Raw genomic sequence first — 27,688 nt, 5'->3', positions numbered from 1 at the left:
TATTATGGGTGCTCAGCAGGCACTCAGTTCCATGCTGATGGGTGTGGTATAGGGAACAGAACAGAAAAGAATGTTTGTACACTACCAGTAGCTAATGCATTAATTTGAAATGAGCTTTTTTACACCTTATATTTGAAAAGTACAAATTTCTCAAGTTGAGCACCCAAAATCACTAGTCACTTCTGAAAATGTTGTCAAGTTATGTCTTTTGGTCCTCCTTCTGCACATTTCATTATAATCGAATGTATTTCATACTGTGACTAGGAGCTCCCTGCTTTGGGGGGAGGGTGTTTGGTTTTTTGAGGGGACCGTGTTTTGGAGGGTTCACATATGTATTTCTTTGAGACGGAATTCTTTCCTGTGGATAAGAAGATCTGGGTGTTGTTTCAGTCATAATAAGGGTCACAACAGGCAGTGTGTTTTTGCATGCCTAGAAGAATGCAGAACAGTTGAGCACAGTTCAGTTGTATGGTCAGTCTCTGCTCATTAGAGGTCAGGAAAAGAATAGTAGAACTATTGCAGGCAGGGATTTTGAGCGGCTCTGAAAACACTTTGCATATGTCTCTACTTTGAGCTCAAGGAAACATACCTATGCTCACACTCATTGATCTAGCACATTCAAAATAGTGTGTAGAAGCCATGGCGCAAGGGACTAGCCACCCTGAGCACAACCCATCCACCGTGCTAGGTAAGTACTCAAGGTAGCTACCCTGTCAGTGGCTCTCACTGTTGTGGGTATACTCAATGTTCCACACACTAGCTCTCAGTGAGTTAGTGCAGGTATGTCTCCTCAAGCTGGAATATAGATATGCACTAGGAAACATATCTGTATTTGACATTCCTGGTATGGTTGTGGAACACTGGAGAGCTAACATGAAATCTCCAGTTGTGCTCAGGTCCAGAATTCCGAAGCCATTTCACAACATCAAAATCACTTTTTGATCACACTTATTGCCTGTGCAATGCCTGAATCTGCATGCGCAAAAGGGCCTTTCACAAACTGGTAATTTGAGTGCTTGACCATTACCATAGTAATTCACATGGCAGGTGTCTTTAACTAAATCATGTATGAAATCTCAGAAATTGAGTTCTAGTGTCTTAAACTAGTGACTTTTTTTCTCAACAGCTGTGGTTGGGAATGCCTGCATGGTATGTTGCTGCTTGCCGTGCAAATGTGAAGAGTGGAGCCATAATGTCTGCTTTGTCTGATACTGAGATTCAGAGAGAAATTGGAATCAGCAACCCTCTCCATCGCTTAAAACTCCGACTAGCAATCCAGGAGATGGTATCACTTACGAGTCCATCAGCTCCTCCCACTTCTAGAACAGTGAGTCACGTTCAGCTAACTTTCTTTCTCACACTTGACACTATATCAAAATCCATAGCAAAAGCTGTGTAGTACAAACCAAATCAAAATCAGTCTGAATTGCCCTGAAAGTGCCTTTACTTGCTTGTTGATCACTGATACTTTCCTGTAAAACAATATATTTTTTAAACATCGTGCTTCTGATTAACCTTGAAATTACCTTAGTGATCAATATGAGGGAAGGGCAAACCTCAAAATGCTCACACGTGCTATGCATAGATACCTGACGTTTGGAATCTTACTTGTACTTTTGCAGATGTTTTATTTTTCCCTTTCTCCAAGTCACATCCTCTCCCCAAATGAACCAGATACTTTTCCTGCCCTGGCTCTTTCCTCCCATAGAATATTCTTGCCTCTCCCTCCTTCTACCTTTTTCAGTTATCCCCCAGCCTGGATCTACTGTATCCTCCTGCTTATCTTTCCTCCCTAGGAGAGGCAGCAAGAGTATGTGACTATGTAGTGAGAAGAAGGAAGAGAGATAGAAAGTGTTTTATTTTCTGTGTATAATGGTATGGTGATGGGAGGAGAGAGAGCAGGCAGGAGAAGAGTGCATATAGGAGAAGCCTGTTTGAAAGAGAACAAAGGTGAGGAGTGGAAGTGAATTTGAGAGGGTAAGAATCCTGTGTGTGTTATGGTAAGTGTGTGCATAGAGGGGAGACGGAGAACAAAGGGGCCACGCTGGAGGGGAGAGAAAGAATGACAGATGGTGAACGCTAAGAAATAGGTGATTGGAAGCAAGGTGAGAAAACTGGGCCTAGAAAGAGATATTGGAGGTCAGAGAAAGAGAAAAGGGGCTTGGACAGATGGGAATTGTGCAGAAGTGGTGAAGGGAAAGGCTGAGAAGTAGAGACTCTGAAGGAAAAAAGGGTGGAAAGAAAGTCAAGAGAGGAGAACATTAGGCAGCAGGAAAAAGAGGTGAGGCAAATGAATCAAAGTGAGAGAAAAGGGGAGAAAAGAAAAAAGGGAACAAGAAATGGAAAATCTAAGACAACACTCAAATTTAAGGATAGTACATTGTATTGCGTGGTTATCTCCCTATGCTGTATAGTATTTTCCTGTCAGAAAAAGGGAAGCTGATTGAAAATGAAGAAGGTCAGGGGCAGCATGCTGCCTGGGAAAGGGGGACACTGGAATACTAATACTTCCACTTCTCCATTTGGGCACTGAGCCTTGGATTGGATCACCATCCAAAAGTCTGGATGCTCATTCAAACCCTTGTATACAAACCTCTTGAGTCTGCAAAGTGAGTTTTGAACTTTCTAGAGACTAAGCTATTTTGTAGCCTCTGGTACATGTTAATTTTAGTCAGCTGCAAATACAAGTACAGTTCCTTTTATGTAAATTGTTTTCAGGTCTATAAGTGGAAGCTGGGTTGAAATATGGGGACAGAATTAAGGAGATTTTTAAATGTGCAGTGTAAATATTACACTTGTTCTTTCATTGAAGAGATTGTTTGAACAGTGGGGATATTTGAATATTTCTCTACCTTCTCTTAACTTCCATATTCTAACTTCTTAATTTCCATATTTTAAATGCTCAATGATAATGAACTGTGCTGCACATACATTATGTTACTCAGCAATAGATTTAAAATTTAAGGAAACAATTGCAGACACAGATCTGAGCAGGTGAATTTTATGTCATAGTGAAATGTATCTTGAACAAACAGTAGTTGTAAGTCACTGCATGATCAGGTGGCTATAAGACTTTTACAATACTGCTCGAGTTTGTGCTGTCATGATGTCACATACAATTCTGCACCACTTGATCTGCACAATCAGTTTTCTATAGTGTGCCCATACTGGTAGTTTTTGATCCCTAAGTTATTTAAACATCTTTTAGAGCTTTAGGCATGCAATCAAAATATGTCCACTATTCCAGTAACTGCTAAGGGCAAATTCTGTTACTCTTACTTTGAGGAGGACCTTATTCCTCCAATGAGCTGATTTCTACTACTCAGAGAGCTCCTCCTTGAAGTGGTACTGTCCAAGGTACTGTTATCAGTAACTTGGCCCTAAGAATCTGGCATATGTACTCAAAATCTGATGGCTTTCCTCATTCAAGGATGAATCTTGTGCTCATTGAAGACAATAGCAAAAAACCATAATGACTTAGGGTAAATTTTCAAACAAACACACCTAAATACCATTTTCAAAAGTGGCTCAGGCACTGAGAAGTCTGAGTTCATTGAAAGTCAAATTTTACCCTGAACATCTCTGTTTCTCTATTCTCATTACTGAGGCACCTTTAAAATATATCGTTACACAGCTGAAGAAAAGCATTGACATTTACCAGATAAGATGTCACATATTCAGGCTAGAAATATTAGGGTAGATTGGGCTTTTTGCACTTAGCCGTGAGGGATGGGTGGTACACAGCTGTACTGTGAGTCAGAACTCCTCTGTCCTCTCTCTTTCCCCAGAAGGAAGTTAATTTAATGCAGCCTTTGCCCTTGTGTGCTCAGCCAGCTCTTGAACCCCCTTACTTCCCTGCCTGGTCACACCGGGGCAAGTCAGACTCTAACCCTTATTAAAAACAATGGAATGAGGGGAAAAAGCGAACATGCTTAAAAGAAATTCTTCAAAAATGTTTGACATACAGAGCTGTAGAGAAAGAGAACTTATGTTATACTACATACTATATACTATTTTTATTTATTTAAATGTTCACAGTTGCATAAAAGTTTTATCAATTTAAATTTTGACCTTTGTGGGAAATTGGGGGAGGGGCATAACGGGGGTCAGACAATAACTATTTAATAAGTGTAGGTGTTGAGATTCAAGAATTTAAAGCTTTAAAAACATGAAAACCCAAATTGTCAGGATCACATGACCAAAATATACAAAATAAGTATTCTTAAATCAAACTCTGATAAATTCTCAAGCAGCATTTTTTTTATTTTGCCTCTCTGTAAATTTCAGTTACTATCAATGCAACTGCAGTATGTGTGCAGAATTTTTAGGCTGGAAATTCATCACCAAATTAGAACTCTCTTCAGGATTCAGTACCACATAAAAGCTTCTGTTGGCGCTTTGTGTGATATACTCGCTTTAACTGTTATTCTTTTCTTTGTAATGGTATTCAGAGAATTTCCACCACATTAGGAGTAAGACATTTCATCCACTAGTTCTGGTTAATAAACAATCATCTGTTACGATCTTAGTAAAGCAAATTGTCTAAAGTTCTCTCTAGTTGCAGCTCGATTGAGGCAAGAACATGGTTGTGCTGATTGTGATGCTATACGCTGTTAACTTACAGTGGTGCTGCCTTTCTTCTTTAACACTGCTTACCTAATGTGGATTCTACCTGCTTCCCTGTGGGCCTTGTTAACAGCCCTCAGGCAATGTTTGGGTGACCCATGAAGAAATGGAAAATCTTGCAGCTCCAGCCAAAACGGTTAGTCTTTCCAATTTTATTTAAACAACAGTGATATTTATTTTAATACCAAGAACACAACTGAAATGTATGTAGTTGTTTACAATTGTCAGATCACCTGTAGATTGTTTCTCAAATATACAGTTCGAGAAAACATAACAGTTCCCTAAAAAATAAAATACCAAATGTATTAGTCACAGAGACTATATTAACTTGCACACAGTACTGAAGTTTCACTGTACAACTGTAGTTCCATTTTCTGAAACATTAATTTGGATGTCACGCTCTGTTGAATATGCATAAGGGAACACTGTCAATTCGAAATCTAGTCTGTTAAAAATGAGTCTATAGCAATTTCAGTACCGCACCTGCCCCTAAGCCTCCTTTCCAGTATCACTTTAAATAGAAGTTTGCGATAATGATGAGACTGAGAGATGTTAATCTAGAGGAAGCCTCAACAGTATGTAATCAGGGCAAAATTGCTTTAGCTAGAATTCTCTCTTTGAAAACCAGACCAGGTTGTTCACATTTCTGGGACTTGGGGTGACTATTGTGCTATTGATTTTTTGGCAAACGACTTACTGATTTTGGTAGAGACTTAAAATGTATGGCAATATGTATCCCCCAGTTAATGGCTCAGATTTTTTTCATTCCCTAAAACCTCAGGGTTAGAATTATATTTTGTTTTCAAAGGTAAGGTTTTTCTATGCCAGCATGAGACCATGCTTGTAAGCAATTAACTGATCTTAAAAAAAAAAGATGTATGAAACCTTATCCTCAGTTCAGAATAATTTACGGTTAGCCCAGCCCATAAATAGCAGGAGAGGTGCTAAATCTACATTTTAATGCAGCAAAGTTGGATTTGTTACACATTTTCATTTGCTATAATGTTTTACATATTCACTATAAATTTCATGGAGTGATTTCCTTACCAATTATTTTTTACAACCAAGCCTCCTCTCAGCTTTATCATTATTGGTAAAGAAAACACTAACACAATAACAGCACCTTTAGCACCAACAAACAGAGCTAGTCCTGGAAAATTGACTAGGAAAAAACCACATACTTTTGGTACAAGAAAGTGAGTAGCTTTATTGCAATGTGTTGTAAAAAATGTTACTGTTAACACAATTGAATGGAACTATTACTTTGCCTGTTAAGTATGTGCAAGTCAAACACGAAAGCTTTACAGGTATTCACAGATCTGAATCAGGGCAAAATTTCAACCATTCTGCCTGTAAACACGGCTTTACATTATGAATGTTTTGAGACTTTGCTGGACAAAACAGTGGGTTACCCCTAATTTTCAATATTTTTAGACAAAATGGCAAAATTTTGACTTTAGTAGCTGCTTTTGTGAAAACAACCAAGGGAGTTTGAGATGAACTTGTAACATTTCACAAAACTAAGACGGCTTTTTTTATATCTTTAATATTTTCTTGATTTGTCAGTACTAAGAAGTTTTTTACTCAACCTTAATTATAATGGTGTCAGTTTTGTAGTTTAGCTAAGAAGTTTGCCATTGACACTAGGTTAAATGCATTATCAGCATATTTATTTGTACATTTTTCTTTGAACTAGAATTGTTAATTAACATTTGCATTATAATCACCTTTTGCTTCTTGACTTGTGTTTATTGTATTTTTTACCTGCTTTTCTAATGGCTCCTTGCTGGTAATACAGAAAGAGTCTGAGGAAGGCAGCTGGGCCCAGGTATGAACCTTTTGACTTTACACGTTTGGGATGGAACACTAATAATAATTTAATTAACATAGTGTAGAAAACCTTGTAACATTTTATCAGCTATTGTATGAGTCTAATGCGTGATTTCCTCCTATTAAGTTAAGTATAATGAGTATCTTTTACATTTTTAATTTAAAAAAAATCTTTTCTAGACAGGTTTATTACATAAAACATAGATAGCATATTTGCAGCAAATATTTTCCTTTATATAAATTGCTACGATCTCTTGTAACCAGATATTTTAAGGAGACTCAACACAATCCTTGGTGTGCATTGGGTGGTACTGGAAGCGGCAAAGGCAGCTGGGCTGGCATGTAGAAACCCTGGCTATGCCGAAGAGTGTGCTCAGGCCCACTGCATGTTCTGCCCTGGGGCCCAGAATTGTCGGTGGGCCTGTGTGCGTGTACTCAGTAGTAAGGCCCTGCATGCCTCATGTCCTTCCCACACTGTCCTTAGCACACCTTTTCCTAAGCACATGCCCAAGTTTCGGGCAATTAGGTCACAACAAACTGAGTTTATGTGCTGCTTATCCAGATGGGATATTAATGTCAGGCTGTTGTGAATGGTGCAGGTATGGTTCCTGTTCCTACTGGCAATGTCTTTCAAGCTCTGCCAGCACAGAAAAAAGACCTCGCTTGTTCTGGCCACCAGTGTCTGTGGAAGGCCATCCAAGTCACAGAGATGGCATGCTCCCTCTTCTTGATGAAACAATCAGTAAACTCTGGGGGAGAAAGGATGATAGGTCAGCTGAAGGCATCCTGACACCATCCTGTGGTTGGTTCATAGTAAACTAAGATCCTCATTTATATGTATGTGCAGCAGAGGTAACTGAATGTACAATCAAGTGCCTACACAATTTTTGTATCCATTTTTGGAGGTTCATTGTGTGTGTCATTTATAGAATACAGGATCAGATTTTTAATGGTATTTAGGCACCTAACTCCCATTGATTTCAATGGGAGTTAGGTGCCTAAATATCTCTAAAAATGTGGGCCTAGATGCTCTGCATGTAAAGTCTACAATAGAGTTTCCCAAACTTGTTCCATCGCTTGTTCAGGGAAAGCACTTGGCGGTCCAGGCCAGTTTGTTTACCTGCAGTGTCTGCAGGTCCAGCCGATCGTGGCTCCCAGTGGCCATGGTTCACTGCTCCAGGCCAATGGGAGCTACAGGAGGCGGCACAGGTGGAGGGACGTACTGGCCAACACTTCCAGCAGCTCTCATTGGCTTGGAACGGCGAACTGCAGCCAGTGGGAGCAGCAATCGTCCGGACCTGCAAACATGGCAGGTAAACCAACTGGCCCTGGCCACCAGGGGCTTTCCCTACATAAGCGGCGGAACAAATTTGGGAAACACTGGTCTACAACCATCATGTACTTCACATCTGAAAGCTGAAAGGCCCTATTAATTACACTAAAGGCTGAATGCCCAGGAACTACTAGAAAGAATACCCTTTGCAAATTGTGTTTAGGATCAACAGTCACAGCAGACTGGCTTCACTTTGATAACCCAAATTGCAGCATGCTGAGGTGACACAGCTGTCAAGGAAATTGTGCTAGTTCTTGGAGCTAAACCATTAATGTAGAAGCTTTTCAGCATATTACACAATTTCAAAGATTTTTTTTATTAATTATTATTTTATTTGAAAACCACACCATATACTACCGAGTCCTTTTAAATCACAGATCACCATATTGTAGGATTGGAAGGGACCTCAGTAGGTCATCTAGTCCAGTCTCCTATGCTGAGGAAGGACTAAGTATTATGTGGGTCATTCCTGACAGGATGTTTTTAAGAACAGGTTTTAAGAACCTGTTTTTAAGAACAGGTCTGCCTTGTTCTTAAAAATCTCCAGGGACAGCGATTCCACAAGCTCCCTACGTGACTTGTTCCAGTGCATAACTACCCATATAGTTAGGAAATTTTCCTTAATGTCTGAACTAAATCTCCCTTGCTGCAGTTTAAGCCCAATACTTCTTGTCCTGTGCTTAGTGGATGAGGAGAACAATTTATCACCCTCCTCTTTTTATAATAACATTATGTACTTGAAGACTGTTATCATGTCCCCTCTCAGTCTTCTCTTCTCCAGACTGAACAAACGCAGTCTTTCCTCATAGGTCATATTTTCTAGACCTTTAACATTTTTTGTTGCTCCCCTCTGGGTTTTCTCCAATTTGTCCTGTGTAAGTACAACACAAGAAGTAATTCTTCCGCTCTACTCAGTACTGATGAAGCCTCAACTGGAGTATTGTGTCCAGTTCTGGGCATCCAAAGTGTGATGCCCATAACTGGATGCAATACTCCAGTTGAGGCTTTATCAGTACTGAGTAGAGTGGAAGAATTACTTCTTGTGTTGCACTTACACAGTGGTGCAAGTAGATTTTAATTCTTATTGATATTCCTAGGCGACTCATGGGAGGGACACAAAGTGGGCAACAGCTAACGGGGGGGGCATGTGACTGCCTATGTGACTCCTTCCTGCCCCCAGACTGGGGCCCCCCACGGTCTCCTCATCCCATGTTACCTGGGGGGCTCTGTTATCCCGCTGCGCCAGATATGGATTTCTGACCTGCAGGGCTCCCGGGAACCGCAGGGGCTAAAGGAGCATTGGCTGCCCCATGCTGACAGCACCTCCAGTGCAGCTGTGCCTCCCCCAGCCCTGACCTCCAGCAGGGCTGTACAGACCGTAGACAAGAGATGCAGCTGTGTGGAAGGCCTGTGGGTGGGGCTTGGGGCGGTACAGCTGTGGTTCCTGGGAGCCTTGCAGTTCTGAAAATGGTTCTTCCTAGTACAACATACTGGCAATAAATATCTCAATGGTACAGCATACCTGACCATACCTGCTTACTTGCACCACTGTACTTACAACACTCCTGCTAATACATCCCTGAAGGATGTTCATTTTTTTCAACAATGTTATATTGATGACATATTCCATTTGTGATCAGCTATAACCCAAGATCCATTTCTGCAGTACTTCCTAAGCAGTCATTTCCCATTTTTTATTTATGCAATTGATTATTCCTTCCTGAGTGGGGTACTTTGCATTTGTCCTTATTGAATTTCATCCTATTTACTTCAAATCATTTCTTCGGTTTCTCCAGGCTTTATCCTATTTTGAATTCTAATCGTGCCCTCCAAAGCATTTTCAATCCCTTCTGGCTTGGTATTGCCTGCAAGCTTTTTAAATGTACTCTCTACACCATTATCCAAATCATGTATGAAGAGAGTGACTAGAACTGGACCCACTTTTAGCTAACTCTTAAGACCTGGCTGCAGTATGCTTACCTGAAATTCATCACACTCACACAAAATAACAGGATTTTATTAGAAGTTTTATTAGAAAATGGAGAGAAAATCCAAGGTAAAATTATATAAATCGCAGATTTTAATCTACAAGCAGCCCTGCCTAGTTAGGGCACAAGCTTATGGTTTCAGATAGGTCAGAGAATCAAATATTTATATTCTTAGACTTCTGTGTCTGTCCAGCTGCTGTCAGGTCTTTCTCTGTTTTGGCATCCCTCTTTCCCTCAGACTGACACATCCCTTCATATATACCCAGTTTACTCTCATGATTAGGTGTCAGCCTCTGCATCATCATTTTAGCTATTATACCTATTAACTTTAGGGGGCAAACTGAAAAAATTAGTGGTACCTTTCCAAACTGTACTCACAAACCAAGCTGTACTCACTTGACATGCCACAGATCTTCATAATATACTAGTCCTTCTTTCTTACACAGAATCAGCAGTGAAGTTCACAATAGCAACATTTTAATTATTATTATTTTCCATCTGAATAATCACCCTCATTGAAATTAATACCACAGTTCAGTGCTATTCTTACAGGCTGGATGCAGACTCAGGCAAACTTTCATACATCAGTTACACTTGGGTATATTTTAAAGGTTTTCTTCATAACTGAAATAGCTAGAGACTTCTTAAAAGAAGCTGAGACTCTAGATAACAAGATGGCAGCTCCGGGAAACTGTGTGTATATTGCCCCATATCCCCTCCCAAATTCAAACCATGATCAGCAGCTTGACAATGAAAGTTGTTCATATCCAGTGCTTTGAAATTATCTGCTCTGTTGTTTAAATATCCGTTAATTGTTTTCCAATTAACTCCCATAATTAACATCTTGATAAAGGATACTCTGAATACTTCCTAAATACTTATACCAGCCTACAAAATTTGAGGTTTACAATTAGCCTGACAAGCAATTGATGCAGGGTAAAAAAAAACTCTAGTGAGGACAAGCCCTTGATGTGCCCATAATTTTATCTGTATACTGTGACGGGTTGGACACCCCTTTCAAGGTACCACTTGATGTTCCGGGGTCCCACTGAGCCTGACCGTTCCACCAGCCTGGGCTCCCTCACCCTGTTTCGCTGTGCCAGGCCCTTAAGCCTTCTCTAGCACACGCAAGTAGGGACACACCCAGCTGCAAATGGTCATAGAGACACTGAGATCAGCTCTGTGTGTGAAGAATCAGCTCAGGGATTACCCAGCGCTCAAGTGCACATCTCCTTTGGGATACAAACCAAAAATTGTACTGTCTGCACTGTATAGAGATCTATATAGTGCAAGCTCATAAATTCGTCCTCTCCCTCAAAATGGAGGAGATATGCAGAGCTCTTTGCCCGCCCCCTCCCCCTTGACCTTGTAGTGTCAAAGCAGCATCCCAGGAAGCTTCTCAGGAAGGCAGGAGATTAGTATCTTCAAAGTTCTTTTGTCCTTCTTAATGGTCCATCCAGGCTCATTGCCTACTGTCTGATGGGCATTCCCCCAAGTACATACACAGTTGTAATTGCTATATAGTCAATACCCCTAATTTCAGATACAGAAATGATACATGCACACAGATGGATAATTACATTCAGTGAATTATAACCTTTCCACTGATATCTCACATGACCCCTCTTGCCAAAAATATATCTTAATTATGCCATATTCATATCATAACAATATTTCTATGAAGAATATGGGGCATAATGTCACATATACAACTTGGTTAGGAAGTCTTTTTCCATGTGTGTAACTGTTCAAATCCCTCTCTGTCTTCCTAACCCAAGGTTAGGTTAGTGTTCTCTCCCTACACCAAAAGGACTAGCTTTCTTGTTTTAAAATGTTTTGAATTCTAATTAGGTTCTCAAGTGTCCAGAGTTTTGATCCCATGGCACCACCTCTGGTCCACTGCTTTACACACTAGCCATTTGGGGGCAGCACAGAGCCTTTTTCCCCCATGTCATGCAAAAGGTGCAAAGACAACCCACAGCATGACTGCTCCCCCTGCTTGCCCACTCCCCCATAGAGTGGGGCAGAGGGCCTTGCACCAGAACGCTAGACCAGAGGTGAATGTGCAGCTTCCCTGAGCAAGCTCAGCATGGATACTCCCTTCATTATATTTTACACTTGAAAGAGCAACCTCTTTACATTTAGAGGAAATTCAATTAACTTTTTCCAAGGTAGTGGTGTAAATAAAGCAGCTAGAGGCAAATGAAATGTTTGCATTTGGTTCATGGAAATGTGTGGATTTCAGTGAAAAAAAACTATCCAACTAAAAAGAGAGTGACAGCAAAGTACTACTGCAGATGTCAGCAGCTAAGGGAAGACTATTTGTATAGAAAGATAATATATATATACTGTATAATAGCAAGAAACACAGTGTTCCTCCTGCACATCAGTGTTTGTTTTTATGTATTTACTTCATGCACATTAGACTCTTTTTTGAAACAAATATTGGTGTTTGAATATTTTTCACTTGAGTGAAGGTAAAATTGGGTTTCAAAGTTTACAACTACATTGCCCACTGAGCAAAACTGTAACATCATATGGTCGTTAATGTCAAATTGGTATAACATCAACAGTTAAATCATCTTGATGGCTTGTGGTTTTTCTCAAGGATAAAAAAGCCTGGCATTTTAAACTAAACAGTTGCACTGTTATGCAAAAATTGCCATTAGAATGTGTAGCTCACAACTAGATGCCAAGCACATAGATAATGTAAGCAATGAAGTAAATCATTTCTACAGTTATTTGTCAAAAATCCAGTTTTGTGCCACATAATTTTAATGTACATGAGTGTTAAACTTCTAAGTTGTATATTCATCACTAGTTAAGTTTATTGTGATTATCCATTACAGATATTTTATAAGCAGTACCAGACTTTTTTTTTTTCTTCCTGTATATAGTTTCCAGTTCTGAAAACCAACACACTTTACAAAACAACTGGACCACAAAAAAAGAAACAATGTACCTACATGCCTTTTGCAAACCAATTATTATTTGGGTATAAAAGATATGCAATTTCATCGTTTAATACATATGTAGGCATCACCTCTACCTCTAATCAAAATTAGCCAAAATATCATGTCAGTATCTGAAAGAACAGAGCTTTTAACACCTAATTCCTCTAATTCAGTTTTATCAATAGCCTTCTGTTAGCTGTAACAATAATATTACTAATCAAGAACAAGTGCAGGAATTATTTTTTCCAAATTTTAGTTTCTTGTAGTAGGCTTCTGTGGGCCCATTTCTGTTCTTCACTACTTCAGATGATTGATTTATTATTTGTTTATACTGGAGTAGTGACTAGTCACTCCAGTCAAGGATCAGAGCCCTCTTTTGTTCTTCACGATGTACACATAACTAAAAGACAGTTTCTGACCCAAAGAGTTTGTTACCATCTAAGTATAAGACAAGAAACTATTGCAATAACAAGCAATGGTCACAAAAATGTGTTTTATCCTGAGAAGTGAGAGATTCTTAAAAAAAAAAAAAAAAACCCTGCAATTTTTAGGTTGACTTCAAGGGGATTGCACAGAGCATTATTGAAGGCAGAATCTCTCTCTTTCTACAATATAGATTATATACTTAAAATAAACCATACCAAAGTAGTTCTATGTGCATTTACATCACACTCTGTAACAGGGTTCACTCACCACTGTGGCACCTCCTGCTGGCTGTCCTGGGGATTAGCTCAGTATGCCAATGCACCCTCCTCTGGTGGTGCCTCACTGCCATCACTTCTGCTGTAGGACCCACATCTCTTCAAAGACCACGGTGCCCTCTTCAGCAACACAGCCCTCCGTCCGTGCCACACACTGTGCTCCCCACTTCCGGGGGACCTGCAGTCCGCTGTTCAGTCACTTGGGCTACTGCAGCAAATTGTCAGGCCATTTCCTCATGGCCCCAGGATCCTCTTTGCCTCAGGGCCTCAGCCTGCAAACCCAGCAGCCACCGAGGAGCTGTGTCTCGCTCCCCCGGTCCCTGCTAGCAGCACTGCTCTGTCCAGGGTACTGGCAGTTCTCTCAGCCCTCCAGGGACACAGTCCTTCCTCCCTGAGCTCCCAGCAGAGAACTGCCTTCCTCTGCCTTGAAGCTTTCTTTCTATATAGGCCTGATTGGCTGCCTCCTGAACAGCCTCCAGAGGGCTCTATTAAACCCTTAGAGCCCAGTGTGGGGCAGGCACCCCATTACACACATATTTTTGTTTGAAACTATAATCTCACAGCACAGAAAGTATTCCTGAATTGTAGTGTTTTTGGAATTCTCCAAAGATTGTTTTTTCTCTTTATTCAAGGATGCACATATTGATAGTCCCACAAGGTGCATTTCATTTGTGCTAGTCACACTTTTAAACATATTGTTAGTGGTGTGCATTTGGCTACTTACTGTTACTGGGGCTGGAAGCAGAGGCAGGTATGCAGACTTGGCCAAGAACCAATTAAAAATAACCAGTGTTTCAGGGGGACTACAAATGTATAATGCTAATTGCTTGGTGAAATAAGATGTAGAAAGCAGTGGATTAAAACCTGGCCTCATTGAAGCAACGACAAAACTTCCATTCACTTTAATGTTGCCTGGATTTCATCCTAATGGTTTATTATATCACTTGTGTTAATGCAGTGAAGGATTTTTAAAAGCACATACGTGCATTGGGATAACAAATCCCTTTGAAATTCAATAGCATTGTCCTCCTAACTCACTTAGGTGCTTGTAACAAATTTTCCTCAATCTATGTCTGATTTTCTTGATTTTGCTATGATGTGAATTTTCTAATGCATTATTTCTTATTACAACTAGAATTTCCATTTTCAAAAGGTGGTAGACATGATATTGAGAGATCATATTTTTATGTAACAAAAATATTTTATGTATACAGAGAGCTAATAGTGTTTTAGTTACATATTTGAGGCCCAAATGGTAGTATTGTCAGAATTACTACACAAAGCAGTGTGAATTTCCTAGACAGTGAACTCCTATTTGAAATGGCACAGCAGAAGAATCAACTGCCTTCATTCTGTGGCATTGACCCAAATAGATAAAAACGTGAAGTCTCCTATTTTTCTATAGACCCTTGCTTATGGTGATATGAACCATGAATGGATTGGTAATGAATGGCTCCCCAGTCTGGGTTTACCTCAGTACCGAAGTTACTTTATGGAGTGCCTGGTAGACGCAAGGATGTTAGACCATCTGACGAAGAAAGATCTCCGCGTGCATTTAAAAATGGTGGATAGCTTTCATCGGTATGTTTACAAAGGCCTCTCAAAATGAGCATGTGGATGTAATATTATGCTCAGTGCAGCATAAGCTAACAGAGCTTTAGTTTTAAGGTTTTTCCAACTTTAGAAAACCACATGAAAATATAAACAATCAGCACCAATAAACTATGTGAAAATGAAAGAGGTTCCTTTTGACCTAGCAACTGTAAGTATGATTAGTTATGGAATGCAATTCCATGATGCAGAGAGTAGCCTTAATACATAAATGTAACTGTAACACTACATGACTTGTAAAAAATATATATTAAAAGGCACAGCATCAGAAGATGGTAGACAAGAAATATGATGATAAAGAAAATGTTTAAGCTACTTCAGATTACAGTGGAAAAAACAAGTGGGCAGTAGGTTCATCTACCAAAGGAGGCAGCCATTCCTGCAAGGATGTATTCTTTACCATCTGATTTGGCAGTAAACACCTCTTCCTGCCTACATCCTGATTCAATAGAGCACTTAAGTTCACATAATTTGTTGGCCTGTTTTGGATACATTTTTAATGTAAAATGTATTTCTGCTTGATAACTTAGTTAAACCCCTTTCATTTTTGCTTGTGCCCATTTCAGTTTTTAGTCTGTTATGTTTTTTGACTCTTTGCCCCTATGATTTGATACATGAGCACACTGAACTACCGTATATAAAATGTAGTAAATACTTCAAATACATTCGCATCCACAACCTTATTTTCTTTGAAATCTCTTATGTTACTCTGTAAATGTTCCTCTCTCAAATAACAGAACGAGCTTGCAGTATGGGATCATGTGCTTAAAGAGGCTGAATTATGACAGAAAAGAACTGGAAAGAAGAAGAGAAGTGAGTCAGCATGAAATAAAAGGTAACAGTCTCAGGGAATGAGTATTGTGATTTTTTTTTCTGTGTGAGACTTCAGCTATAGTCTTCAATTCAACAAATGATTTACGCATGAGCTTAACTTTAAGCACAAATTTGAATCCATGCCTATTCAGCAAAGCACTTAAGAATTTACTTACAGTTAAGCACATGCTTAAGTACTTTGCTAAACCGGGACACATTCCTGAATGGTTGTTGCAAATATATGTTCGTGTGTATGTGTTTGGCCAAATTGGATCGTAAGCTCTTTGGGGCAGGGACTGTGCACCAGATCCCACTATAGTTCTTTTGCACCAGTCAGCCAGTAGAAACTGGCCATAAAACTGATAAGTCCAACTGCCTCAGAATGTCCCCAGTGCTGGTCAATGGGAGCTGCTGGGTGCAACATGTTTGAAAATCTGGCCAATACCTAAGCATGAATTTAGGAGCGTAATGTCAGGCTTTAGAAAATCATTGCTTTTGTTTCCTAATTTTAAAGCAGCTCAGATTTAAATAAAATTACATGGATGGATTCCCATCAAGTCAGGTCTTTAAGATCTGAAAAGGCACCTGTTTCAAATTTACAACTTGCCATTTCACTGTGGGTCAGGCCTTGACCCATAATGTTAGTTTCCAAAGAACAAGGTTTATTGTATGACGTAATAGTTGTTAAACAGTATTTTCCTACATAAGACTTCCTAGAGAGCATGCAAGCTCAAGGTACAGGTCTTGCACTTAAGAGTGAGGCTTTCTTTCAAACTGTTATTAGAAGGGAATCCTTTAAGCATTGCCTAGTATTAAAGGAAACCAGAACATTTTCAGTTAACTCTTTTCAAGTGCAACTTTCTTTGGAAGAATTGACAATACAAGAACTAGTGGGACAGAATTAACTATAACATCTGAACCTGTGCTTGCGTCAGCAGAGATGGTGTCATACTCCAATGCAAAAGACTTACATAGTGCTGAGGACTTACGGTCAAATTCCCTGGTGTGCCCAGTATTTGCTGGGTGTGCGTGGAGAAACACATGGAGTAACTGGTTACTGGTGCTAGTTCTGTGCTAGCCCTGATCCCAGCAGAGGTTACAGTGGCCTTAGGCTGTTCCAATCTGTGCTGATTGGACATGCTCCCTAGTGGAATATTTTACAGCCAAGGATGGCTGGAACACTGCATTTCAGTCACTCCCCCATCCAAACCCTGGAATCTTCTCTGCGGCAGGGACTTCAGAATGGGTAGTGAAGAAAAAAATGGTTACTAACCATTCTATAACTTGCTCTTCGAGATGTGTTGCATATTTCCATTCCAATGTAGGTGTGTACACACCCTGAGCAGTTGCCGGAATTTTTTCCCCTAGTGGTATCCATTGTTTCAGCTCCAATGCCCTCTGGTGCCATGTGCTCATAGCACCAACATAAAGGCCCCTACCCACCATGTTCCATTTCTTCTTACTAACTGCTTCCGATAAGAGGGGTTGGAGGGTGGGTTTTGGAATGAACATCTCAAAGGACAACAGTTACAGAAAGGTTAGTAACTGTTTTTTCTTCGAGTGCTTGCACATATCCATTCCAATATAGGTGACTAACAAGCAGTTGTAAAGGATGTTGGTTCGGAGTACAAGGACAGGCTGGCTGCAAGACTGTGTGGCCAAAGTTGGCATTGTCTCTAGCCTGTTGGGTGTTGGCACTGTGCGTTGAGAACATGTGCACCAATGACCAAGTTGCTGCTCTGCAGATATCCTGAATAGCTATCTGTGCTGGAAAGCGGCAGATGAGGCCTGAGATGTTGTACAATGAGCAGTCAAATTAGCTGAGGGGTGAGATGCCCATGAGTTCATAGCATGCTCAGATGCATGAAGTAAACCAGAATGAAATTCTCTGAGCGGAGCTGGGTAGGTCCTTCATTCCCTCCGCTATCGCTATGAACAGCTAAGTAGATCTGCAGAATGTTATGGTCCTTCATCTATAGAAAGCCAGGGTCTATCTAACATCCAGTGTAGGCACTGTTCCTCTCTGTTTGCATGCGATTTAGGGTAGAATACTGGCAGGAAGATTGCTTGACTGCAGTGGAATTATGAGACCACCTTTGAGAGGAACGATGGGTGTGAGTACAGGGCTTTATCCTTGAAGAAGACCATATATGGCAGCTCCAATGTGAGGGCCTGGATCTCTGAAACTCTTCTGGCTGAAGTGATGGTCACTAAGAAGGCCTCTTTCCAGAAGAGGTATAACAACAAGCACATTGCTAGCATGCTCAAACAGTGGACCCGTAACCTTTGACAAGACAAGATTCAGATTCCAGGGAGGAATGGGTTCTCTGACCTGGGAATACAGCCTCTCCAGGCTTTTGAGAAAACTGATCACCATCTTGTGCAAAAAGCAGATTGTTGTCAACCTTCGGATGGAAAGCTGAGATGGCCGCTAGATGAATCTGAACTGAAAAGAGGACCAGACCTTGTTGTTTCAGCAGAAGGTACTCCAAGATGAGCTGCAGGGAGGACTGGGTAGGTGGAATTCCCCAGAAGGACCAGATGGAGAACCACTTCCATTTTGCAAGGTAGGTGGCCCTGACGGAGGACTTTTCAGGATCCTCCTCAGGATTCAGCCATGGAGCTTCCAGGCTGTCAGATTAAAAGAACTGAGGTTCGGGTGGAGCAGCCAACCATGGTCTCGGGCGTCTGGGTGTACCAAAAGCCATAGTGAGGCCTCCACTGAAAGGCCTAAGAGGTTGGTGAACCAATGCTACGAGAATGACCCACACTCTGTCCCGCTTGATCTTCATCAGAACCTTGTGAATCAGTCATGCAGGAGGAAATGTATACAACAGAAATGCATCTATGGGAGACCCCAGGCTGAAACGTCACAGTGAACAGAACTGATGGCATTTTCTGTTGTTCCAGACAGCAAACAGGTCTATAAGGGGAGTCCCCCACCTTTGGAAGATATCCCTTGTGATGTCTGGTTGGAGGGACCATTCGTGGTGAGAGGAGAAAGACCTGCTGAGGTAATCCTGCCAGCTGGTTCTGCATTCCTGGAAGGTAGTACACTTCTAGACTGATGGAATGATCAGTGGCGAGCTCCCATAGTCAGATTACTTCCTGAATCGGGGGTAGAACACTCACTGCCCTGTCTGTTCATATAGAATATGCACATCATATTGTCTGTGAGAAACAAAACAGTCTTGTTTGTAATATCAGTTAGAAATGCCTGACAGGATAGGTGAACTGCCCTGAGCTCTGGAGGGAAAGCTCTTCTTGGAACCAGACACCTGAAGCACCTTAGGTGGATTCCCCAGCTGAGGGCTGATGCGTCGGATACTAGAGACATCAACAGTTTTGAATGCCTCTGCACTTAGCGAGGTCTTCCACCTCCCGGTGCCAGGGCATGCACTTCCTGTGGTAAGTCTATGCCTTTGAGTGACCCACACTTGAGTTGTCTCAAGTGATTGGGGCAATCTCATAGGAAAGACCATTGCTAAATCTGCAGGGACTTCAAACACTGCACCAAAAAGTTCTTCCTCATGGAGGCAGCCTTAAGACTTGTCTCAGAGCCACAATTGGACTCAACACCGAGCATCTCAGCGTATCTATGAAAAAACTACCTACTAACTACCAAATTACAATAACTAAAGAAGTAGAAAAGCCACTAGGAGAAAATTGCCTGAGCAATGAGGAGTTCCAGCAACCTTCACAGGTGGTAAGAAGGAATTGAAGGGAAGCAGGGTCGGCAGGGCCCTTTATACCAGTGCTGTGAGCATGCAGCACCAGAGGGCGCTGAAGCCAACCCAACAGATCCCACTGGGGAAAAAAATCCAGAAATTGTGCTTGGGGCATGCACACACCTACACTGGAATGGACATGTGCAAACACTCAAAGAAGAACAGTTACACTGCCCTAAACCAGCTGAGGAGTCCTTCTCACAGAATTTCAAACTAACAGTTTTCCAGCCTCTTTTTGCTGGTGGTGCAACAAACAGAGGCAGGAGCCAGGGAAGGATTTCCATTTAAATTAACTTTATTGCTGTTTGACGACTTCAGTGGCTCATGATTATTTACACCTGAGACTTATGCTGTTAAGGAGATCATTAAAAAGCAATCTTTGATTTGTGTTTAATTAGAGAAGCAAAACATTACACATGTAAGTAAAATAATAAATATTAAGAATGTGATACAAATATCTCTTTCTAATGTGGAGATTTATTTTTTTACCCAGTCCTCAAATAAGACCTCATCTCTCTTTTACTTGTCCATAGCTTTCTAATTAGCACAGCTCTTAATGAAACAACTTTCAGAAGTGAGAACAGCTAGTTACTAAAAATGTCAACACAAGGTGTTTTTTTTAGTGTCGGTCACATAAGAAAACTATAGATTTTGACCTCTAGCTATTTTATGTACGTGTCTCGCTCTGAAAATGTCACTTCAGCTGATGATTAACTAATCCCACCGCACCTTCCCTTGAGGTTGAACCTCAGGGGCCTGATTTTTTTTTCTCTCAAGAATCTGTAAAATCTTTTCTGAAAATTGTAAAGCCGTTTGCTGACACTACTGTGTTTGCTGAGGGTTGTCATTTGGTATGTTTAAATAGCAAGTGGGAATGGACACACAGGTAATCAACTTTCCGGACTCTGTATCAACAATGAAACCACTGAGGTTATTTTAATCATGTATTAGCATTCCTTGTATGGAAAGTAGTGTAGTAGGTTAACTACCATATACATACATGTATCTGTATGCTTATGAAAGTTCAATTAATAGTAAACTGATACTGTATTGTGTTTGTAGATGTATTGGTCTGGAGCAATGATCGAGTCATACGCTGGATACAGGCTATTGGACTACGAGAATATGCAAATAATGTCTTAGAAAGTGGTGTACATGGGTCACTTATAGCCCTGGATGAAAACTTTGATTACAGCAGTTTAGCTTTATTATTACAAATTCCAACACAAAACACCCAGGCAAGTCCTTTCTTGACTTTTACCTTGTCTGGATTTTATTTTTGCTTATTTTCAATTATTTTAATTATTTAATGTGTTATATATAGGCACGGCAAATCCTCGAGAGAGAATACAACAATCTTTTAGCACTAGGAACTGAGAGACGACTTGATGAAGTAAGTAATTTAATTTATGTCTTTGAAAGCCACACACTAAGTTCAGGAGGATGCTGACACACACACACATACACACGTTAAAAGAATGTTATTAAGGCTACAAAGTCAAAAATTAGGAAATGCCAGAATTAAGGTAGCCTGTGCAACCTTACTACTAATGCCCCATGCATTATGAGTGTTAATTATATAACTATTTTTTCCCACAGGACTCCTGCCTCGGACTCACAATGCTCAGAGCATGAGGCAGCAGTTCAATATTTCTTTTCATCATCAGTGAGGGCATTGTCCCATACTTATATTGAACACCATCCAAATCCTGTATTAAATAGGCAATTATTAAGTTCCTTATAGGCTTTTCCTATGGCACTTGTCACCATAGTAGGAGTGTACCTCACACCTACACCAATGAATTTATCTTCACCATGGTCCTGTAAGATAGGCAGGTTATTTTAAAGATGGAGATGTTAGAACCAGAGGGATTAAGGTCTTAATGTTTACTTCAGCTTTCTTTCTTGTACTAGCAGAGAAAAGCTAAGATGACACAATTAGAAGGGCTAAGGGAGCTGGAGCCCCCCATGTAGGAGGCAAAGAATTGAGTGGACTGGATGGGCCAGGAGTTATAGGGCCCTACCAAATTCATGGTCCATTTTGGTCAATTTCACAGTCATAAGATTTTTAAAAGTGTAGATACATAAATCTGAAATTTCATGGTGGTGTAACCGTGGAGGTCCTGACCCAAAAGGTGCCGAGGGTGATCACAAGGTGTCATAAACAGATAGTTAAGGGTTAATGTCTCTCTTACCTGTAAAGGGTAAACAAGCTTAGTAAACCTGGCTAACACCTGACCAAAGAACCTATCGGGAGACAAGATACTTTCAAATCTGGGTGGAGGGAAGTCTTTGTTTTGTGCTTTTTTTTTTTTTGTGCTGTTCTCTCTGGGGTCTGAGAAGGACCAGACATGCTCTCCAATCTTTCTGAAAAAGTCTCTTCTATTCAATACTGTAAGTACTAGATAGCAGGCGGATTAGGCATTTGTTTGTTTGTTTTCTTTATTGCAAATGTGTATTTTGCTGGAAGGATTTTAACACTGTTTGCTGTAACTTGTATACTTAGGCTGGGAGGGGGAGCCCTCTCGTCTAGGTGAAGCTGAAAGACCCTGTAATATTTTCCATCTTGATTTTACAGAGATATTTTTTACTTTTTTCTTTCTTTAATTAAAAGCTTTTCTTTTAAGAACCTGATTGATTTTTTTATTCTTGTGTGAGACCCCAGGGGACGGAGTCTGGACTCACCAGGAATTGGTGAGGGGAAAGGAAAGAAGGGGGAGGGAAAGGTTAATTTCTCTCTGTGTTAGGATCACTGTGTCTCTCTCAGGGAGAGTCTGGGAGGGGGAGAGAAGTGGGAAGGTGAATTTCCTCTCTGTTTTAAGATTCAAGGAGTTTGAATCACAGTGATCTCCCAGTGTAACCCGGGGGGGGGGAGGGGGAAATCTGGGAGGAAGAAAGGAGGGGGGAATGGTTTATTTCCCTTTGTTTTGAGACCCAGGGAATTTGGGTCTTGGGTTCCCCAGGAAAGGTTTTGGGGGATAGAGAGTGTACCCAAACACTATATTTTGGGTTGGTGGCAGCGTGATAAGATCTAAGCTAGGAATTAAGCTTAGAAGGGAATAAGCAGGTCCCCACTTTCTGGATGTTAAGTTCAAAGTGGGAAGCAGACCCTGACACAAGGCTATTGTCAGGGAGTCACTGTATTGACACCCTCACTTCTGCGCTGTTGCTGGTGGCAGCATTGCATCAGAGCTGGGATCCCTGCCAGCAGCCGCAGAGCTTCCTGCAGCCATGGCGCTTCCTGCAGCCAGAGGAGGTACCTGGAGGCAGGTCTGATCTGGCCCCAGGAGGGGCCTGTACTGGGAAAAAGACAGTTACCTTTTCTGTAACTGGTGTTCTTCAAGGTGTGTTGCTCATGTGTATTTCACAGTAGGTGTGAATGCTCACCACATGCACCGGTGCCAGAACTTTTGCCCCTAGCAGTACCCGTAGGGGGGAGTGCCCCCGTGATCCCTGGAGTGGCGCCTGCCTGGCACAGTATAAGGGGAGCTGCGCGCTCCCCTCGCTCTCAGTTCCTTCTTGCCAGACAACTCTGACAGAGGGAAAGAAGGGCGGGACATGGAATAGACATGAGCAGCACATCTCGAAGAACATCAGTTACGGAAAGGAAACTGTCTTTTCTTCTTCGAGTGATTGCTCATGTGTATTTCACAATAGGTGATTCCAAGCTATATCTGTTGGAGGTGAGTAGGAGTTCACAAGTTCCCAGGACAGAGGACAGTCCTGTCGAACCTAGTGTCATCCCTGGTCTGGGGGATGATCTCATACTGCGAGGTGAACATGTGAACCAAAGACCATGTGGCGACCCTACAAATGTCCTGGATGGGGACGTGGGTGAATAAGGTAGCCAACGAGGCCTGCACCCAAGTCAAGTGTGCCCTCACAATGGCTGGCGGAGTGATTCCCACCAGGCCATAACAGGTACGGATGCATGAGGTGATCCAGATGGAGAGCAGCTGAGTGGAGGTCAGCCGGCCCCTTGCGTGCTCAGCCGAGGCAACAAATAGTTGCGAGGACTTTCTGAATGGCTTAGTCCGCTCAAGCTGGAAAGCCAGAGCCTGCTGCACATGAAGCATGCGGAGACGGTGTTCCTCACTGGATGCGTGAGGCTTGGGGCAGAGGACTGATAGAAAAATATCCTGACCCATGTGGTAGGCAGAGACCACCTTTGGGAGGAACGCAGGATGTGGGCGGAGCTGGACCTTGTCTTTATGAAAGACCATGTACGGCGGCTCAGAGGTCAGGGCCCTGAGCTCTGAGACTCGTCTGGCTGACATGATTGCAACCAGGAAGACCGCCTTCCACAAGAGTTGAGATCAGGAGCATGTGGCCAGTGGTTCAAACGGGGGCCCTGTGAGATAAGCCAACACCAGGTTTAGGTCCCACTGTGGGAATGGGAGTCTACAATATGAAAAAAGATGGTCCAAACCCTTAAGGAACCGGCCAGTCATAGCAGGGAAAATACCGTGGGCCCTTGCACCGGTGGATGAAAGGCCCAGGAGAGCCTGATGGTTCGCCACTCGTAACTGGAAGCTCAAAGAGTCCAGTCTCCGAGAGTCTTTGTTCTTTGGGGTCAGGGCTGGCTGATCCTGCCGTTTCCTGTGGTAGACCGACTCGACCGCAAGGGAGTTGGACACTGGGTGGGTATACAAGTACTCATGCCCCTTAGTGGGTACAATGTACTTGCGTTCCATCTTATTAGAGATGGAGACCAACGAGGCCGGTGTTTGCCAGAGGGCATTTGAAATCTTAGCCACACCTTCATGGAGAACTAACACCATCCTACCTGGGCTGATGGGTTAAAAAGTGAGTCCGAGGGCTCCTCCATCTCCTCTGCCTGGAGGTGTAGGCTTGCTGCCACCCTCTTTAAGAGATCTTGGTGGGCCCTGAAGTCCTCCTGTGGGACGAGCAAAGAGACTGGTGCAGTGCTCTGGGTGTCAGCCGGCTCCGGAGGGTCCACCACCTGGTCAGACTCCAGGCACGGTGCCGAGGACATACATCCCACCAACTCCTTTCTTGGGGGTCTGGAGAGGGGGACCAATGGTGCTTCTGAGCCTCCGGCCACTGAGCAAGCTCCCACTGCACCTGCTGTGGAACCGGTGGGGCTTCCTGTCCAGGTTGGCTGGCCTGGCCCATTGAAGGACCGCTACGAATGGAAACCAGGCTGGCATAAGATCTGCTGCTGTCTCTGGACCGGGAGGAGTGGTGGTGCCGGGATCTATGATGGCCATGGAACCGCGATCGCGACATGGAGGACCGGCACCAATGGTAATAGCTGCTCCATGAATAGCCTCGACAGGCGACCCACGACGGCAAGACGCCAGTGATTGACGGCCAGGGCTGCGATGTCCTGATGGAAACTTGGAGCGGGAGTCCAAGTGGGAACGGCGTCAACGACCATGCCATGACTGACTGCGGTACCCTGTCCGAGATGAGGACCGCTGGCGACGCCAGCCGCAGTCCCACTGATGTTCGCTCCTTGAGGACGAGCGGTGCTGTGAGTTCTGACCTGACGGGATCCACCCAGACAGGCTGGTCGACGTTGAGTGATCCACCTGGACTCTGCCCCAAGCGGTTACTGGGCAGTGATCAGCGTTGGGAATGTTCCCGAGACTGGTACCGGGCCGGAGGCGACCATGGAGATCCCAGTGGCGGCTTGCCTCTGGAGTGCAGGGCCGACATCGGTGGCGCACCAGCATGGACATGATATCCTGGAGAGGCCTGTCCCGGAGGGGCTGGGCTACTGTGCTCAACTTGAGTCAGAGGCCTGGGGCCCGGTGGGGATTGAGGACTGCCCAACATGGGCCTAGCCTCTGTCCCAGATTTCCCTCAATGCCGCTGCGAAGGGGAGTCTTCCTGGCCCTTGGTCTGCCCCGTGGATGGGGAGTGGTGCTGGCTGGTCGATGGCACCAGAGGGTCACCGCATACTGACACCGTGGTGCTGGGTACCGGCTCGGAGTAGTGTGCTGGGGTCAGGGGCAGCGCCAGAACCGACTCCATCAATATAGCTTGAAGCCCAATGTCCCTTTCTCTTTTAGTTCGAGGCTTAAACGACTTGCAAATCTTGCACCTTTCGCTCATAGGGGGTTTCTTCCAAGCAGCGCAGTCTGCATGCGGGTCACTTCTTGGCATAGACTTAAACCCCGGGGCGCGGGGCATGCCCAGGCCCGGGCTCATTGACTAAATAAACAGCTAACTAACTATAGGTACTAATGCTGAACGCAATGAACAGTTCTGTGGACAAGCAACAGCAGAGCTGGAGCAGAGCAGTTCCGCCGCACCTTCACTGGCGGCAAGAAGGAACTGAGGGTGGGGGGAGCGTGAAGCGCCCCTTATACCGCACCAGGCAGGTGCCACTCCAGGGGTCACGGGGCGCTCCCCCCTACGGGTACTGCTAGGGGAAAAAGTTCTGGCACCGGTGCATGTGGCAAGCACGCACACCTATTGTGGAATACACATGAGCAATCACTCGAAGAAGAGGAAGGCCTGTACTTCCCCAGCCTGTCCGAGACAAGCAGCTGGAGCCTGGCACACAGTAGGAACCCCAAGCTGGGGCACCCTCAGCCCTGCCCCTTCCCAGGTCCAGGCCCAGGCCCAGCATTCAAGAGTTAAGAAGCCTTGGGTTGGTTCTGTGTGTGTTTGTAACAGGTGACCACGGCACCCCTCTGACTATGTGACCCTGGGTGGTCACCCACTTGTCCACCCATAAGGCCAACCCTGCCCCCCCCCGTCACACTCACTTCTGTGCTGCTGCTGCTGGTGGCAGCACTGCCTTCAGAGCTGTGCTCCTGGCCCGCAGTTGCCGCTCTCCAACTACCTAGCTTTGTGAAATCTGGTCTCCCTTACAGTAGCCAGATTTCACAGCCCCTGATATGTTTTTCATGACCATGAATTTGGTAGGGCCCTAGTTATATACCATCTCTGATTGACAGATCTTTGCCTCCTGATCAGGGAAGACAAAACTCTGTTCGATAGATTAAAAGGAGTAGGATGTATGAAAAATACTTTCAGAACCATACTTTGTTCCTTACAGCAGGTTGTGAGAAAATACTGATAGTTGAACTGGTTTAGAACTGGATTTCACTATTTGTTTTTTACTCAATATTAATCTATTCAAGAACCACTTATTGAAATTTGATAAGTGGTTTATAAATTGCTGACTTAATATATCTCCCTCTAGGTACGGTACTCATATGTTGTTTTCATTAGTATTAACGCAAATTGGCACAGATCCACCAAGAGAAGAACCCACACCATTAGTCTTCTCTTTTATCAGACTCAGTATTTCTAGCTAGGATTTTCTGCATGTGGTTACAAATACATGGTACAAATGTTCATGTAAACTGAAATTATTTAAAAATAATAAATAAATTCCAGTATATGACAGGTGACTGGAATTTATGTTGAAAAAAGAATATATATGTGACTCAAATTCTAAATAGTAAAATCAGACATGAAATTTAACTGAATACAGCTTTTAAATCCAAACATTCAGTTCTTCTATCATTTTATTCCTCCTCATCTGATCAGTATTTCCTGCCTTTGAATTCAATAGACAGCCTATGTGGCGATACTTTATGCCTCCTTGATTTTTAAGAAAGTTCTACATCAGCAGCCAAAAAACTCTGATAGTGTATCATGCAAAAGATTCAAGGAAAAGCCCTCTGATCCAGTATTTCTTGTAAGAGCAGTTGCTTTAGAAACTTTGAATGTCTCACATACACTTTCTTTTTATTGGATTGCATGAAACATGCAGTAATCTATTTGCTGGAGAAGAAGCAACCATCCAGATAACTAATCATGAATTTAATTTAGTTTTATCAAACACAAACATTTGTATTGGCAGAGCGATGACAAGAACTTCAGACGTGGCCCTTCCTGGCGAAGACAATTTCCTCCACGTGAGGTCCATGGGATCAGCATGATGCCTGGCTCCTCAGAAACACTTCCAGCTGGATTCAGATTAACTACAACATCGGGGCAGTCACGAAAAATGACAACTGATGGTATGAAGTGTTTTGGTACTTAACACGAACTTGGGCAATTAGCACTAAGCCTGAAATTGAACAAGTTTAGTATGGTCACAGGTAAATAGAGGTTTAAT

At 42.7% G+C, this 27,688-nt stretch overlaps 1 protein-coding gene across 9 annotated transcripts in view; it reads left to right on the top strand.

Moving 5' to 3' along the window:
- PPFIA2 (PTPRF interacting protein alpha 2) overlaps positions 1-27,688 on the top strand; it is a 655,361-nt gene that overhangs the window by 619,673 nt on the left and 8,000 nt on the right. For all 9 annotated transcript variants that reach the window (XM_050934433.1, XM_050934482.1, XM_050934424.1 and 6 more), the window contains 8 exons: positions 1,127-1,327; positions 4,700-4,762; positions 6,425-6,454; positions 14,838-15,013; positions 15,781-15,878; positions 20,647-20,822; positions 20,909-20,977; positions 27,431-27,590. In XM_050934433.1, coding sequence (XP_050790390.1) covers positions 1,127-1,327; positions 4,700-4,762; positions 6,425-6,454; positions 14,838-15,013; positions 15,781-15,878; positions 20,647-20,822; positions 20,909-20,977; positions 27,431-27,590 — 973 coding nt within the window. The remainder of the gene's footprint in view (positions 1-1,126; positions 1,328-4,699; positions 4,763-6,424; positions 6,455-14,837; positions 15,014-15,780; positions 15,879-20,646; positions 20,823-20,908; positions 20,978-27,430; positions 27,591-27,688) is intronic.

This window comes from Gopherus flavomarginatus, chromosome 1 (genome assembly GCF_025201925.1).
Source record: "Gopherus flavomarginatus isolate rGopFla2 chromosome 1, rGopFla2.mat.asm, whole genome shotgun sequence".
NCBI lineage: Eukaryota > Metazoa > Chordata > Testudines > Testudinidae > Gopherus > Gopherus flavomarginatus.
This window is presented reverse-complemented; position numbering and strand designations above follow the sequence as displayed.